The sequence below is a fragment of the Hoplias malabaricus genome, chromosome 3 (assembly GCF_029633855.1).
Source record: "Hoplias malabaricus isolate fHopMal1 chromosome 3, fHopMal1.hap1, whole genome shotgun sequence".
Taxonomy (NCBI): domain Eukaryota; kingdom Metazoa; phylum Chordata; class Actinopteri; order Characiformes; family Erythrinidae; genus Hoplias; species Hoplias malabaricus.
The window spans coordinates 2,326,531-2,341,331 of record NC_089802.1 but is presented as its reverse complement, the minus strand read 5'-3'; the positions used below and the strand labels follow the sequence as shown (position 1 = coordinate 2,341,331).

The 14,801-nt window shown below is 40.5% G+C and overlaps 2 protein-coding genes across 2 annotated transcripts; both read left to right on the top strand.

Moving 5' to 3' along the window:
• On the top strand, positions 1-6,655 carry LOC136692740 (homeobox protein HMX3-A-like). Its single transcript, XM_066666372.1, has 3 exons — positions 1-337; positions 2,695-2,891; positions 5,747-6,655. The coding sequence occupies exons 1-3, from the start codon at positions 79-81 to the stop codon at positions 6,134-6,136; spliced, it is 846 nt and encodes a 281-aa protein (XP_066522469.1). The 5' UTR covers positions 1-78; the 3' UTR covers positions 6,137-6,655.
• Positions 6,656-8,501: 1,846 nt separating this feature from the next.
• Positions 8,502-12,146, top strand: LOC136690843 (homeobox protein HMX2-like). Its single transcript, XM_066662895.1, has 2 exons — positions 8,502-8,640; positions 11,608-12,146. The coding sequence occupies exons 1-2, from the start codon at positions 8,502-8,504 to the stop codon at positions 12,144-12,146; spliced, it is 678 nt and encodes a 225-aa protein (XP_066518992.1).
• The last annotated feature ends 2,655 nt before the right edge of the window (positions 12,147-14,801 follow it).

Genomic DNA, 14,801 nt, shown 5'->3' with positions numbered 1-14,801 from the left:
CGCCTGAAGCCCTCCCTCCGGACGCGGTGGACTGGCACCGAGGCGACACTCCGGGGTTTGTGAGGTTTATGGGCCGCGATGGCGGAGGAGACTCGCCCTTCAGCCAAAGACTCCCCCTTCTCCATCAGGAGCCTGCTGACCGACTCCAAAGCGCCCTCCAAGCCGCCCAGCGCGAGCCTGGACGCCGCTCTGACTGCCTCGCGCCTCGGGGATCTCGCCTTCCCCCGCTTCGAGCGCCTCGGATTATCCGGATTAACGGGTCAGTGTCTGGAGAGTCCGGCCTGGTGGTGGTGCTACCCCTACACTCTCAACCCCGGACACCTGCACACGGCCTCGGGTGAGTGAACTAACTCTGACTAACGACCCTCACTCCTGGGGGCTGTTCCACAAAGCGGAGTTTCTGAGTTAGCCGGATAACTTAAACCCAGCGTTGACGACTGTCCGATGGTTTTTTACGAAATTGTTTTTTATTTTTTATTTTTTTTAATGGAAATCTGAGGGAAAAAAAACAAACACAAAGAAAATGAAAAAAATAAATAAATAAATAAAAAAAGTACAGATGCAAACAAATTAGGGTTAAATAACAGTGAATTAAAAAAAAACAATACAAAATAAAAGCACAAAACAAGAACAACACTAACAACAATTAAATTAAAAAATAACCATAAATCAAAAACAATAATAAATGAAACAACACTAAAATATACAACAAAATACATAAAGAAATAAAAAAGAAAAAAACAAATAAAATACTAAAACCCAAGGAAACACTAATTAAAAGAGAAAAGTAACGGATTAAACGCAAAACACCAAATAAAACACAAACAAAAACGAATAGAATAAAAACACTAGTAAAAAAACACCATTTAGTAAAACAACAACAACAAATAAATAAACTAAATTCACGAAGGACCGTAAATATATCACTAACACAATCAAGAAAACCGTAAATTAAACACAAATCAACACAAGACTCGAGTAACAGCGAGTAACAAACAAATAAAAACATAAAAGAACAAAAACAAACAGGGACTTCAGAGCGACATCAGACAGCGGTAAAAACGCGAACACAACGAACAACAAATAAACGAATAATAACTAGAAACCAAACCAAAAATAACCAGACAAAACTAACATTATAAATATATACAAATAAAAAAATAAATTAAAATAACAAAGCAAACACAATACAAACAAATTAAAATAAATCAAACAAAGCAGAGCTCGGCGGCTGCTGCGGGAAACGGGTGTTTACTCGAAACTATATTTAGTTTAAACGCAGAGACTCACATAAAATGTGGGAAGGAATTAACGAATCACTGCAGAGAGATATTATAAAATTCCTTTAAATTAAACAAATACGTTTAAACGTGGGAACGATTAAAACGTGTCCCATGCATTATTACGTCATTCAGATTCCTAATTTACTTAAACATTTCATTCTGAAGCTTTTTTTTTTTTTTGTGGTTTGCAGAAGGTAATTGTTGTAAATGGATTGTAATCAGGGCGGATTTACTCTCTGTGCGGTTCTGTTGACCCCTGTGTGGTGTTCGAGGTGGTCGCCCATGGTCCAGGGCTCTGATGGACGCACACTGATGGGGTTCCTGAAAAGACCCTGACCACACACAGGCCCCGGGGTCCCACAGTAACATGGGTCCTACAGTAAACACGGGCCCACAAGGGTCCCACAGCCCTGGACATGGGTTCCACCCTAAACACTTTCCCAAATTTAAAAACGGCCCCATACTGAACATCACCCAGGGTTTAAAAAAGCCTTGGTAATAACCCAGCCTTCGTTTCTCATGACGTCCACAGCTGACTTTCACACATTTTCCCTTAACATTTAAGAACCAGCACCTGTGACTAGTGAACATCTGCAGAGTGAAGGGACGTCTATTTCAACACTGAATATTTACAGGTTCATTATGGAGATCTCACACTGCGATATTCAATCATCTAAAGCATGCTGTGTACATTAAAAATTGGTGGTGAACGTCTCCACATTTAGAACATATTTCACTAAAAAATAGCAGCCAAGGAATTCATAACGTTTGTAGGTTCTGATTGGTTTTGATTCAAAGATGTTTAACGGTTACCAAGTGAGCTCCAATCCACTTAGTGGCGCTGTTTCACTAAATCTGTCACGAACCTGAAGAAGAGCCACAGAAACAGTGCTGTAACCCGTTAGTGCATAACACAAACACAACACACTGCCGTTTCTAACCTTTTGGGCATTAGACTTTACCTTTTTGGCACAGTAGGTTGCCAGATATTCACTTGAACGTACACAAATATATATGGTACACCTTTTACAAATGGCAGTTATATTTTTTACAAAATGTCTGATTCCTGGGGACAGTGTTGTAGTCACATATGTACACATTGTCCATCAGACCAGTCTGGGTAAATTAATGAAAAATAAAATAAATAAAAATAAAAGGAAGGCTATTTCTGAACGTGTGAATTCTCCAATGTTGTGCAGGTTTTTCTTACTTCTCAGGAACCTGCAGAAGCCTTATAAGAAACATTTCCGCAGCCCAGTGCTAGGGGTTATAAACCCCTCTATCCCCCCTTTTGGCCTTGGGCATGGTGATCTTAGGCTCATGTACAGCTGCTCCTCCCTGAGTACATGTGTTGTCACAATAATATATTTGTACAGTCATGGTATAATCCTGTAATATCTTATACCCACAGTCTCAGAGAGACTGGTCAAGCCGCCCTCCCCCTCCCCCACAGACCACAGCTCCCCAGAGCCACGCACCAGAGAAGAAGAGGAAGAGGACTTGGAAGAGGAGGAGGAGGAAGAGGAGGTGGTTCAAGAGGAGGTGCAGGAAGAGGAGAAGAGGCCGAGCCGCAAGAAGAAAACACGCACCGTCTTCTCCCGCAGCCAGGTAATACGCACTGGTCACACATCTGCTCGTACTGATGCAGCACAGCTACTGCTGTGGATATGATCATTCACATTAAGACTGCTGAAACAGGACTGTTCACACTGAGACTGCTGAAACAGGACAGTTCAGACTGAGACTACTGAAACAGGACATTTTACACTGAGACTGCTGAAACGAGACAGTTCACACTGGACTGCTGAAACAGGACTGTTTACACTAGGACTGCTGAAACAGGATTGTTTACACTGGGACTGCTGAAACAGGATTGTTCACACTGGGACTGCTGAAACAGGACAGTTCATACTGGGACTGCTGATATGAGACCATTTACACTGGGACTGCTGAAACAGGACTGTTCACATTAGGACTGGTGAAACAGGACTGTTCACACTAGGACTGCTGAAACAGGACTGTTCAGACTACGACTGCTGAAACAGGACTGTTTACACTGGGACTGCTGAAACAGGACAGTTCACACTAAGACTGCTGAAACAGGACTGTTTACACTGGGACTGCTGAAACAGGACTGTTTACACTGAGACTACTGAAACAGGACAGTTCACACTGGGACTGTTGAAACAGGACAGTTCAAACTAAGACTGCTGAAACAGGACAGTTCAAACTAAGACTGCTGAAACAGGACAGTTCACACTAAGACTGCTGAAACAGAACAGTTCACACTGGGACTGCTGAAACAGAACAGTTCACACTAAGACTGCTGAAACAGGACAGTTCACACTAAGACTGCTGAAACAGGACAGTTCACACTGGGACTGCTGAAACAGGACAGTTCACACTGGGACTGCTGAAACAGGACAGTTCACACTGGGACTGCTGAAACAGGACAGTTCACACTGGGACTGCTGAAACAGGACTGTTCACACTAGGACTGCTGAAACAGGACAGTTCACATTAGAACTGCTGATATGAGACCATTTACACTGGGACTGCTGAAACAGGACAGTTCACACTGAGACTTCTCAAACAGGGAAGTTCACACTGAGACTACTGAAACAGGACTGTTTACACTGGGACTGCTGAAACAGGACAGTTCACACTAAGACTACTGAAACAGCACAGTTCACACTGAGACTACTGAAACAGGACTGTTTACACTGGGACTGCTGAAACAGGACAGTTCACACTAAGACTGCTGAAACAGGACAGTTCACACTAAGACTGCTGAAACAGGACAGTTTACACTGGGACTGCTGAAACAGGACTGTTTACACTGGGACTGCTGAAACAGGACTGTTCACACTGGGACTGCTGAAACAGGACTGTTCACACTGGGACTGATGAAAAAGGACAGTTCACACTGAGACTAATGAAACCGAACTGTTTACACTAGGACTGCTGAAACAGGACTGTTTACACTAGGACTGCTGAAACAGGACAGTTCACACTTAGACTGCTGAAACCGAACTGTTTACACTAGGACTGCTGAAACAGGACTGTTTACACTAGGACTGCTGAAACAGGACTGTTTACACAGACTACTGAAACAGCACAGTTTACACTGGGACTGCTGAAACAGCACAGTTCACACTAAGACTGCTGCAACAGGACTGTTTACACTAGGACTGCTGAAACAGGATTGTTTACACTGGGACTGCTGAAACAGGATTGTTCACACTGGGACTGCTGAAACAGGACAGTTCACACTAAGACTGCTGCAACAGGACTGTTTACACTAGGACTGCTGAAACAGGACTGTTTACACTAGGACTGCTGAAACAGGACTGTTCACACTAAGACTGCTGAAACATAACTGTTCACACAGACTACTGAAACAGCACAGTTCACACTGAGACTACTGAAACAGCACATTTTACACTAAGACTGCTGAAACAGCACATTTTACACTAAGACTGCTGAAACAGCACAGTTCACACTAAGACTGCTGAAACAGCACATTTCACACTGAGACTACTGAAACAGCACAGTTTACACTAAGACTGCTGAAACAGCACAGTTCAAACTAAGACTGCTGAAACATAACTGTTCACACAGACTACTGAAACAGCACAGTTCACACTAAGACTGCTGAAACAGGACAGTTCACACTGAGACTGCTGAAACAGCACAGTTCACACTAAGACTGCTGAAACATAACTGTTCACACGGGGACTGCTGAAACAGGACTGTTCACACAGACTACTGAAACAGCACAGTTTACACTGGGACTACTGAAACAGGACAGTTCACACTAAGACTGCTGAAACAGGACAGTTCACACTAAGACTGCTGAAACAGGACAGTTCACACTAAGACTGCTGAAACAGGACAGTTCACACTGAGACTGCTGAAACAGGACAGTTCACATGGGGACTGCTGAAACAGGACAGTTCACACTGAGACTGCTGAAACAGGACAGATCACATGGGGACTGCTGAAACAGGACTGTTCACACTAGGACTGCTGAAACAGGACAATTCACTAATCCGTGCGTAAAGCATCCTTACCCACACATGACAAGCTTCATGGGACAGAGCAGTTCAAATATTGATTTATCTGAATACAGAAATTAATACAGATCCCGCTGTAATCACATACTGCTATCGTTCTTATTCTAATATGATCCAGATCAATCTGACTCTGACCTGATATTTATCCTGATCATTCAGTTTCGGATCCTGATATTAATCCTTATCCTTTCAATTCTGATTCTGATACCGATCCTGATCCTGATCCTTACAGCATATTGATGAGCAATGTTCTGGCTGTAAAACAGATTGTGGCACTGACCCTGATAGGTATTTGTTTTCCGATCATTCCTGTGAGGAATCGGATTATTCAGACTGTGCTACTGATCTTTATTGTGATTCTGGTATTGATTATTGATGTCTGTCCAGGTGTTCCAGCTGGAGAGCGCGTTCGACGCTAAGCGCTACCTGAGCAGCTCTGAGCGCGCGTGCCTGGCCTCGAGCCTGCAGCTTTCCGAGACCCAGGTGAAGATCTGGTTCCAGAACCGCAGGAACAAGTGGAAGCGACAGCTGGCTGCACAGCTGGAGGCCGTGAACGCGCACCATCATCATCACCATCATCATCAACAGCAGCATCATCATCATCTTCCTCATCATCAGCCTCAGCAGCAGAGGATCGTGCGCGTGCCCGTGCTGTACAGAGAGAGCGCCGAGAGCGCGCGAGGAGGAGGGGGAGGAGGAGGGGCGGGGCAACCATTACTATTCCCTTATTATCCACATCCCATAATTCCCAGCGTGCCCCTGCTCAGACCCGTTTAACACGCACTATAATGATGATGATAATAATAATAATAATAATAATTATTATTATTATTATTACTATTATTATTATAAATATAACTAGCCTACATTATTGTGGAATTGTGAGTTAACCAAAATGCACAGGCAACGTTAATAACGACTTCTAGTAACCGTTATATAAATATATTTGTTTTTATAGTTATATTAATTATTTATAATAACAATAAAAATAATAATAATCACTGCTCCATTCTTTTGTAATTATTTTGAATTAAAACCAAATGTACGAAAAATGAACAAACAAATGGCGATAATTATTTTATTATTAAAAAAAACGTTGTTTTAAAGATTGTTCCGTTCAGGTGGTGAATTTTTTATATTATTATTGGTGCATTTTTGTTAACCCAGGGCTTGGCCACAATAACGTAAACACGGAAATTACCCGGATGTGTTTCCTAAACGCTGATGGCCGGAGTTTTAATTCTTTGTTTTTTGTTTCTTTTTATTGCCCCATCAGTGTGTGTGTGTGTGTGTGTGTGTGTGTGTGTGTGTGTGTGTGTTGGACAATCATTCATTAAAGCCTGTTTAATACTGTACGCTTTTATAGAAAGAGAGAGAGAGTGTGTGTGTGTGCGCGTGTGAGGGAGAGAGAGAGAGAGAGAGAGAGAAATGTGCTGTTTGTAAATAAACCGTTTGTAAATACTGAATAAAGGAGGGTGTTGTGTAAATGATCAGAGTTCTGATGTCGCTTTTCTGTAATAAACACTTTCCCTCAGACCGACACCTTCCTGCCCTCCCTCCCCGGAGCCCGAGGGGTGAAGAGCGGAGTAAAACACCGAGCCCTGCGTGTGCTCTCCCCTCTGAGAGCAGTAATGTGTGGGAACGAATTAATGAAACGAAATGGAAATTAAACATTTGACATTAGGTTCACGCGCATTACTTTGTCGTTGGCACACCCTAATTTTAATAACAGAGTGACGTCAGCAGCAGGGCTCGGTGACGGTAAAAAAAAAAGCTGTGGAAGCGCGCGGGCCGTCTGTGACGAATTTAAATTAATAAAATAATTAAATAAATCATCAAAATTAGTGAAATAAAGACTCTCTGTTTAATGTAGAGTCCAATCACCCACGAAACTCCCATCATTAATTAATCATTTACAATTACACACACACACACACACAATAAAATAAAAATAGTAAATAAATAAACACGATTCTTACAAAACTCACAAAAAATACAAGAGGACTGTTCAGAACATCACCCGAATTATTATTATTATTATTATATTTAAATGAGTATAGCGTAAAAGAAATAAATAGAACTGTGCACATAAAGGGAAATGATAGATAGATAGAAAAAGTAAAAACAAAATATCCCCAATATGTTCATTTAAAAACATAAAAGAGTCACAAAAATATTGAATAATTGCACATTAATAAGTGTTTGAATGAATGAATCAGAGTAATTCTAAACGCAAATGTACAAACAACCGCTCGAAAACAAACGCAACGCGGCCCTGCAATAAGAAGACACGTGTGTGTGTGTGTGTGTGTGTGTGTGTCTGTGCTCCTTAATTTCCGCTACACTGGTTTATAATTTCCGGGGCTGCACTTTAAACACATGATTGGCTCACGCGCGCGCACCAAACACACACACACACACACAGGATTTCCATTAATCTAGAAAAACCTAATCCTAAATTTATACCTGAAGTTAATGTAATCCCAAACCTAACTCTTGAGTCAGTCGGTGAGTGAGTGAATGAGTGAGTGAATGAAAGAGTGAGAGAGTGAGTGAATGAAAGAGTGAGAGAGTGAGTGAATGAAAGAGTGAGTGAGTGAGTGAGTGAATGAAAGAGTGAGTGAGTGAGTGAATGAAAGAGAGAGTGAGTGAGTGAATGAAAGAGAGAGAGAGTGAGTGAGTGAATGAAAGAGTGAGTGAGTGAGTGAGTGAATGAAAGAGTGAGTGAGTGAGTGAATGAAAGAGAGAGTGAGTGAGTGAATGAAAGAGAGAGTGAGTGAGTGAGTGAATGAAAGAGTGAGTGAGTGAGTGAGTGAGTTATAAGCCGGTTCTAGGTGCTTCCTATTTAATAAGCAACAGCTATTTCACGGTCTTCAAAAGGGTAGCAAGACAAGGACACACACACACACACACACACACACATACAGCGCACGGGCGGTGCGTCCAGCGCACATTTCTCTACGCGCGCGGAGGAGATTTGAAGCAGAGGCGCGAGGACAAAACACAAAGAAGACACGATCGGAATATCAACAAAAACAAACAAACAAAGAGAACGCCGTGCTGGTTTGTTGTTTGTTTGTTTGTTTGTTCGTTCACCAGTGCCGTGTTGTGTGTGGATGCGCGCGCGGGAGAGGAGCGCGCTATGCAGAGCGCGAGCAGAGCGTCCAGCTTCACCATCCGAAACATCCTAGGAGAAGAGGAGGAGGAGGAAGAGGAGGAAGAGCGACAGAGAGAAGAGGAGGACAGAGGGGAGAGAGAGGGGCACGGAGCCGCGCGCAGGGGTGAGTCCACGCAAAAAGAGAGAGAGAGAGAACAGAAAAATAAATATGGAGAAAAGGAGAGAGAGAGACGGAGTGAGAACTTTTCAAAGAGAAAAACAGAAGTCGAGAGAAATGGGGAGATAGTAAAAATACAGAGAGAGTGAAAGAAAAACAGAGATAAATAGAAACTGAGAGAGAAAAAAGATTAAAATATAAACACAGACTAATAACACACACACACACACACACACACACACACAGGTGAGACAGGGATGTGCTGATATTTCAAACAAAGTCAGTGTCCAGTAAAAATACTTAAGTCCTGAATTAACGCAACACACCTCTGAATGGAACAGGGCCGTTTTAATGAAAAAAAACCCCTAAGACTTTGATTAATATATTGATAAGTAATATATTGAAGGTATTGATAGATATAATGTTAGGGAATTAAGTGACGTTACAGTCGTACAAACAAACCCAATTATATGTGATGTTTATATATATGTGTGTGTGTGTGTGTATAGGTATAAATACACACTGATTAAGACAGAAAGTACGACTGTTTAATAGCTTTGTTGCACGTACCCAATAAACATTTAGCCGTTGATTCAACGTTGAAATAACGTAATGACTGTCGTCTAATCAACGTTCTCTAAAGGTTGAAAATGAAAGTTGAAAAGACGTCCAAACACAGACATTGAAAAGACGACTATTAGACGTATTTTGGACGTCCATTGACGTTATTAATTGTTCCAGAAATAAATTACTTGTATAAAACACGTTTTGGACGTCTACTGACGTTTAAAACGTGTCCTTGACGGACAAACTACTTTTAGACCTATTTTGAACGTCCAGGGACGTTCCTTGTTTACTGGGGTATTATATGTGGGTTTTAATTGTCTTAATTTGATATCAGATTATTTAAAATTTATAAAGAAATTTATAATAATAATAATAATAATAATAATAATAATAATGTGTTGCGTTGTATAATTTCTCCTCCGTTTCTTACATTACTGAAAAATAAACATTAAAATTACACAAACGTAATAAACGTAAACGTAATCAGAGCACTTCATTAGCGCTCGCAGTTCTTACGGAAATAAGATAATCGCGTCCCTCAGCCTCAGCGGTGTGGAGACACGTGACACAGGGTTAAGACAATTTAGCGTTTCCCCTTTTCACTGCAGAGTGTCGTTATCATCATCAGATTACATTCAGACCTGTAATATGTTAATGATTTAAACATTCATCAAAACAAATCCAGTGTAAAATCAATGTCCCATTTTTAGGTTATTTATTTATTTATTTATTTATTTATTTATTTATTTATTTTATATATTTTATGTATTAAAGTGCCACCTGTATTTGAGTACATTTCTGTTGCGTCTTTTTCTCTGTCTTTCTTTTTTTTTTTTTTTATTATCTCTGAAATCATGGCTTTAATATCCATTTACAAACTGATGTACACAAAATATCAAAATATATTTATATTTAATTCTTAATTAAAATATTTAGTTCAAATTGTAGAACAATAAAAATAATTTAAACAAAGCATTTTTGTTAAATAGTTTGATTATAATATCTGTTTTGTTTGCTGTGTTTAGTACAACAACAATAATAATAATAATAATAATAATAGGATTAAGAATAATAGTGTGTAGAATTGTGTTTTTCTTATAGGACGTGTACGTATTACGAATATCATCATATTACTGTTATTTTCTACATTGATTTTAATAATAAGTCAGTAGTTAATTAGTATAATTGTTGTAACTTCGTCACTGTAATCATTTTTCATTTGTAGAACTATTTCACAAGTCACGTGACCGCGCGCTTCTCGAGACCGCGCCAAGTGAATGGCGTTGTTAGCAAAAGCAACTCAGCGCTATTAACTGACACAGCTGATTTGATAATGAGGTCTTACAGTGCCATTGGCTTCAAAAGCAGAATATCTAAGCAGAGATATATTCGTTTTCACCACATATCATCCTCTCAAAACAGCAATGGCTGGAGGATATAAACACGAGACTAAATTAAATCAATTAAAACACTAGGTCATGCTGCTCTCCCTTTAAAGAGGATTTTATTACCTCAGATTTTCATGTAAACGTTTGCCAAATTGTTATAAAAGCCCCCAGCTACAGTCCCAGCTAATAAGCTAGCAAAAAGCTACATTTTTTTACATCGTGGTTAACCTTAGCCTTGTTACCATACCCTTTACAATTTAAAAGCCCCCCGAGCGTTGACATTTTATTTTTTAATGGATAAACCACTATTACATTGTTTGTTATGACTACAGAGAAATGTTTATATTGTCCATGGCCTTTCTCAGTGTATCAGAAAAAAGTATTTAGCATTACAAATTTCATATGTCATAAATGAGCTTAAATCAAGTGGTCCAATATAAAATGTGATTAGCAGAGCATTACAGCTATTGAACTGAGAAAAAAATGACCAAATCTAACAGAGCTGACATGTTTAGACTGTGCACATTGCTGTCAGTTAATTTAAATGAATGATGTAGGTATTTAAAGTTACAGTGCTGTCACATTTATATTCCTCACCACTAAAAAAAATGGGCTGAATGCTGCTGCCTAAATTAATATGCAACTGGTCATTTGAATATGAAGCCATAAATATGCCCCTCATTCATTCTGTCACATTCAATATTTTTAGTCATTTACTATTTTTAAAATTCATTCTCTCAGTCAGTCAATCACTCATTCATACATTCATTCATTCGTTCAGTCACTTTTCAGTAAGTTATTCACTCAGTCAATAGGTGAGTCTCCCAATCATGTATTTCAGCTGGACTCATTCAGTGTTAGTCTGTGATTCACCCAGTGTGTTACTTACTCATTCATTCACATTTAGTAGGCGTAATATTCTCCAGAAGGGGGTGCTATTGATGCAGCATAGCGCATCATATTTTACCAAAGCACTCTTTATGAGAATTTAGTTTTTCTGTGTTGTCAATGTTTTAAGACTGTAAAGAGAGCCACAAACTAATACAAGTTTTAACGATTTTCCTCACAGATTCCACACATGCGCTGAAAGCTGGACTGGACGAGGATAAAGAGCAGATGTCTCGGGGCCACAGAGACCAGAAGCATCCCTCTGTCAGTCCGGGGCATAAGTATTCGGACCGAGAAGCGGAGAGGAGCAAAAAGAAAACGCGTACAGTTTTTTCTCGCAGCCAGGTGTTCCAGCTGGAGAGCGCCTTCGATGCCAAGCGCTACCTGAGCAGCTCTGAGCGAGCAGGCCTGGCGTCCAGCCTCCAGCTGACCGAGACTCAGGTCAAAACCTGGTTCCAGAACCGCAGAAACAAGTGGAAGAGGCAGCTGGCGGCTGAGCTTGAGGCCTCTTCCTCATCCTCTTCTTCCTCACGGACTCTGCTAGCCATGCCTTTAATGCCTCCCTTACCCACCAGCATGTCTGCCCTATATTACCCAGGATGCAGCCTGGCAGGCCTGCCTTTATATAGCCTTTATAACAAACTAGACTACACATCACCACTGCATTGAGTTTTATGAGGTCACAAACTTCAGTCTCCATATATATATATATATACATGCCCTTTAATAACCTTTGTTCTCTCCTATTGCTTTTAATGTCAGATAGATCTTATATAAGCAGACATATTACCCATGCCTTATAAACCATATATTATGGATTTTATTCATAAATGTGTTTTCATTTGTGCACCAGTAAACCCTTTAACACTTACACAAAATGTCCAAATGTTTGTAGACAACTTCCATAGAAAAGCCCTGCCCCATAAAACAGGATTCTCTAAAGCAGCCTAAGGTCGCCATGCCTAATGCCAAGCATCGGCAAGAGGAGTATAACACCACCCCTAATACATTAGATAAGCAGCTGTCTACAAACTTTTGGTCATAGTGTGCATGTCCTTTTGAGCTGTGCCATCGACTGTGTGATCATGTTTAACTGTGAGTGGTCAGAAGCTATAGATGCTCGTTTCTACTTGTTTTTAAAACAGTAATTAAATTTGCTTCAACATTTAACGAGATTGTGAATATTCAGTCCTCTTTGAATGTGTGTGTGACAGTGTGTCTGTGCGACCAAAATGTTCCAAAGAAGGATGACCAGCGACAGGGTCATGGGAACCCAATAATCACTTATTTATGAAGGGAGCGAAGGTGAGTTCTTCTGGTCCGATCCCACAGAAGAGACACTGCAGCTTTGGGGCATGTATCAGGGGCAGCCTCGGCCTAACGGTTAGAGGACCAGGCTTGGTAACATCTGGTACCAGCAGGAACACCAGTGGCTGAAGGCCTTTTAGCAAGGCGCTGAAACCCCAAACACAGGATGGCTGCCCGCCGCTCTAGGTGTGTGTTCACAGCCCCTAGTGCACTAGTGAGTGTGTGTGTGTTCACAGTCCCTAGTGCATTAGTGAGTGTGTGTGTTCAAATACGGAATTGTACATTGTACAATGACAAATAATTGCACATTATCATTACTGCAGCACATGCTGCTGAAAGGGTTAATACTGTTCTGACGAGAAAGGGGTCTGAACACATGGGTCGGCGCAGCAGATGTGTACTGGGGTGTGTGACCATGCCGACCGCTTTACTCCTTTGCGTATCAGTGAGCCTTGGGCATCCATGACCCTGTCGCAGTTCACTGGTCACCCTTCGTTGGACAAAAACATTATGACCACAACAACACAAAGTCCTCAGATCAATAACTTCAAGAACTGGACGTTCACTTGCTGAATTGAGTGCATACACAGACATAAATAAACACTCAGAAGGTGCCATTTTACCTGTTGCACTAATGTTGTGGTCAGAATCTCACTTATTTCCTAATGAGACATTTTATAATAGCCCTCATTCTTTAAACGTATGCATTCAAATTCCAGTGCTGCTGCTGGTTTACTTATAAACCCCCACATTCCTCAAAGCCTCAGCCGTACTGTGTTATTTTGGCACAAGAACAGTGAAAAAAAAAATAGTTCCTGTTTGATATAAGCTCTATTCAGAAAATGTTCCATGTTTAAATGAATGTGTAACTATGTGAATATAATTCTGAAGACATTAATTCATGGAACTGTGGCTTTTCTGTTGAGATCACAGACACTGTGACACCAGCCCAGAAAACCACTGTGTTTTTAATATAATGTCCCTAGTAGCACATTGTATTATGACGTACTGAATGAATCCTGCTGGATCCTGATCAAGAGCTTATCTGAAGGGTGGGTGTGTAATTTTGCCTTGAAAAGGGACACACTTAAAATATTCAGATTCTTTTGAACGCTTGAGTTGAGGCGCTTTAAATAACTCCGTGGCCAAGGCTAAGGTTTTTACCTGAGCTGTAATCTGAGTAAACATAAATGGGGGTTTGTCTGACAGGCCTTGCCGAAATGGAAATTCCTCCACTAAACATCTGTATAAAGAGGAATTCCACAGATATGAAGATGAAATGATGCATAAATCGGTACCTGAGATGTAAACTAATACTTTTAGGGTATTTTGGTCTTGAATGTTTGATGGCAATTCTATTACTGTCCAGGGAACCCATGAAACTATGTGCTGTGAGTTGTTATACATAATTTAGACTGAGATTAAAAAAAAAAAAGCTGCAATTGTTTTTTTTTTTTTACAATGAACACACAAAACAATGTAAGAGAAATCCATGTTCATGAGCTTCCCAGCACTGTGGAACAATGGAACAGTGTTTGCTGCTGTTACAGGATGAGCAATGGTGTCTGTGATCCAAAACTAATCATCCAACCTCACATGTTCTCTAGATGATTTCCATCGTATGCTCACAGGATTGTTTCACCTGTGAAGAGTGTAAAGCCTTTCCAGAAAAGCAAAGGCTATTACTGCTAAAGCTAACGGGAACAAAGTAACATTCATTTTAGAACTTTGCTTGAACAGCAAGAGTCCACAAAACGTCTTGGCCAAATAGTGTACATTCCATGTATCTCATAAGTATTTATTTTTAAGATACCCAAATTGCTTTATGTTCTTTGGGATATTAGACAGTAGCCCCAATCTACACCAGTGTGATGGCAGCCAGCCATTTACTCAGCACACATCAGTTCCATCAGGTAGAGAGGTAACAGCACAAAGCAAACACACCCTGTTCAGAGCAAAAACCCTCAGACACTTAAAAGCAGACAATTATACTCTAAAACGGAAAAGGATTTAACA